General features: G+C 65.0%; 1 protein-coding gene across 5 annotated transcripts in view; it reads right to left on the bottom strand.

Moving 5' to 3' along the window:
- LOC147223253 (uncharacterized) overlaps nucleotides 1-2,500 on the bottom strand; it is a 16,393-nt gene that overhangs the window by 5,576 nt on the left and 8,317 nt on the right. For all 5 annotated transcript variants that reach the window (XM_086166580.1, XM_086166582.1, XM_086166581.1 and 2 more), the window contains exons 2-3: nucleotides 1,200-1,447; nucleotides 1-687 (exon numbers count right to left, since the gene is read on the bottom strand). The exon at nucleotides 1-687 is cut by the window's left edge and continues 402 nt beyond it. In XM_086166580.1, coding sequence (XP_086022706.1) covers nucleotides 1-687; nucleotides 1,200-1,328 — 816 coding nt within the window. In that variant the 5' untranslated portion in view covers nucleotides 1,329-1,447. The remainder of the gene's footprint in view (nucleotides 688-1,199; nucleotides 1,448-2,500) is intronic.

Here is a 2,500-nt window from a genome sequence, read left to right as displayed (position 1 = left end):
GAAGCTGCCTCCCATCACCCCTCCCCCGTTGCAGCTGGCGCCCTCCGATAGGCCCATCATATCCGGGTGGGCGTGTCCCTGCTTGTTCATCCCGCAGTCCGCGCCGCCGCTGTAGCCCGGGAGGAAGTTCCCGTTGCTGGACGCCATGGGGTGGTGGTGGGCGCTCCCCTGCGAGGCGGGAAGCGTGGTCGCCGTGTTGCCTTGTTTCTCGGTGCTACCGCCCTCGCTGTTCCCCCCGCCGCCGCCGCCGCCGCCGCCACCGCCGCCGCCGCCGCCGCCTCCCGACCCCCCGCCACCCTGGTGCATGCTGGCGCTGGGGGGGTGCGTGGGGGTCATCTGGCCCGCCGGCGTGGCGGACGGGTGGTGCGGATGGTGGTGGTGGTGCGTCGGGGCGGTCGCCATGGGCTTGGGCCGCCCCCAGAACACGGCCGCCGGGTGGTTCATGTTCACGTTCATGTTCATGTTGTCGTGGCAGCCCCAGGGTGCTGTCGCCATGGCGCCCAGTCTGGTGGCGGCGGGGGGGAAGATGGGGGTGGCCGCCGCCAAGCGGGCGGCCAGTTTGGCCGACTGGGGAAAGTTTGTAACGTTCATGTTCATGTTGACGTTGGTCTTGTAGAAGCTGGCGATGGATGAGCGGTAGCGGTCCATTTCCGTGGTGTAGTCCAACATGGGCGCCAGGCTCGTCACCTGGAACAAACAGCGACAGCCCATCGGAACCGTTCCGCCAGCCAATCCCGCCGCACCTCCGATCGGTCGAACAAAACGCGCCGTCGAAAAAACAAACTAAAAAACAGAGGCCCCCCGGGGTCGAGCCACGAGGCGCACCTCTGCCGAGCATACGAGTCTGGTTCCGGCACTATCTGGACAAAGGAACATCGTGCTAGGACTCCGAAGCGCCAAGGAAACTTCTGCCGGGAGTCGCCGGACGCGTTTACGTGAGCGGCGATGATCCACGGCGCAGAAGACGCCCGGATTCCAGGAGGCGGCCGGAAGGACGGCCCAAAGAGGCTCTTGGCTTCGGTGGCGACCCGGCCCGGCAGAGGTCAAAGGTAAACCTGTTACTGTTATCATTACTGATTGAGGCAAACGCGTGGAGGCTCCGGACGGATCGAATCAAAAAGCGGCACGTTAACGTCCTCCGGGTGCTTCGGAGTTTCTCCTCCGAGGGAACGAAGGTGCTCGGCGGACGCATCGCTTACCTGTCCCTGTCCCCCGTAACCATGGTGATTTGGGTGATGGTGGGAAGAGGCGGAGCTTCTCTGGAGCATGGAGGAGAGATCGCTCTCCACGCACACGCCGCTCGTCATGCCCGACATGATGTCACGCATTCAAACGAGCGCGCGCACACACACACACACACACACTCACACACACACTGCAGGACACACACACACTCAGGAGTGACGGCTGGCGAGATGGCAGCTCTTCTCAGTCGACACGTTTTGCTCTGCGAACGAAGGCAAACAAAGATCACGTTTGAATCTGTTGCGGCGCCTCCACGCCGGACCTTTCCCACGCTCGGCAGCAGGTCCGTCAGCCGATCGCAAACGCTTCACCAGAACCCGGGACCTTCTAGAACCTTCTAGAACCGGCGATGTTTAACCCGTGTTTCCGCAGCAGGTCCGGGCCAACGACGGGCCGCGACCCCTGCGCAACGGCGCCGCCGTGGCGGCCCGGCGGTCGCCCCGCTCCGTCAAAACAAACCGCCGCCGGCTGCCACGTCACGCGTGGGCGGGTGTTCCACCATGTGTGTGTGTGTGTGTGTGTGTGTGTGTGACACGGTCAGGAGCCCGACGAGGCGTCGCAGCCTCTGCCTGGAGGGGGCCGTTCCAGAAACGCCGGCGCCGACAGAGGCTCAGCGTGGAGGCGGCGGATCAGCCGCCGCCGGCAGCCCTTCCGCGTCCCGCTCCCGCTGTCGCACCGATAATCTTTTAATCCCCATTTTGATTTATTTAAATACAACCTGCCGTTAAATGGAGGCGTTTCACGGGGCTGATCCCCCCCCCGAGCTGCGAGGGTCTCGGCGCTGGAGGATCTCCAGGACGTCACTGACTGGTCCAGGACGCCGCTCCACCTGCAGGTCTGGGAACACCTGACCGCCGTTTGACCTCCAGGGGCTACGGTGGCGAGGAGGAGGAGGCCGGGCGCCGCCGGACGGACTTCGCCGTCCGGCGGCGCCCGGCCTCCTCCTCCTCCTCCGAAGCGGCGGCGCTCGGCCGGGCTCTACCGACACGAAACCTGACCGCCGCAGGAAATGACAGGAACATCTGATCTCCAGGAATTCACCCAAACAAAAGAACCTTTGAGAAGGTGGACCTTTTGTCTGCGCCGCTCCCGTCTTTGTGGAAACCCGCCGTGAACATTCAGCGGTCGCCCCCCCCCCCCTCAAACCGCCGCCGCCGCCGCCACCCCCCTCCCCCCCGCCCCACGCCGCCGCTCCTTTGCATCACATCCGGCGTGTAAAGGACGCCGGCGTGGCCCGCCGGGCTCACGTTTGACG

The sequence above is a fragment of the Fistularia commersonii genome, chromosome 19 (genome assembly GCF_037954325.1).
Source record: "Fistularia commersonii isolate RoL2024-O1a breed Wild chromosome 19, RoL_Fcom_v1.0, whole genome shotgun sequence".
NCBI classification, from domain to species: domain Eukaryota; kingdom Metazoa; phylum Chordata; class Actinopteri; order Syngnathiformes; family Fistulariidae; genus Fistularia; species Fistularia commersonii.
Note: the sequence above shows the minus strand (reverse complement) of the source record. Positions and strands in the feature narration are given on the sequence as shown.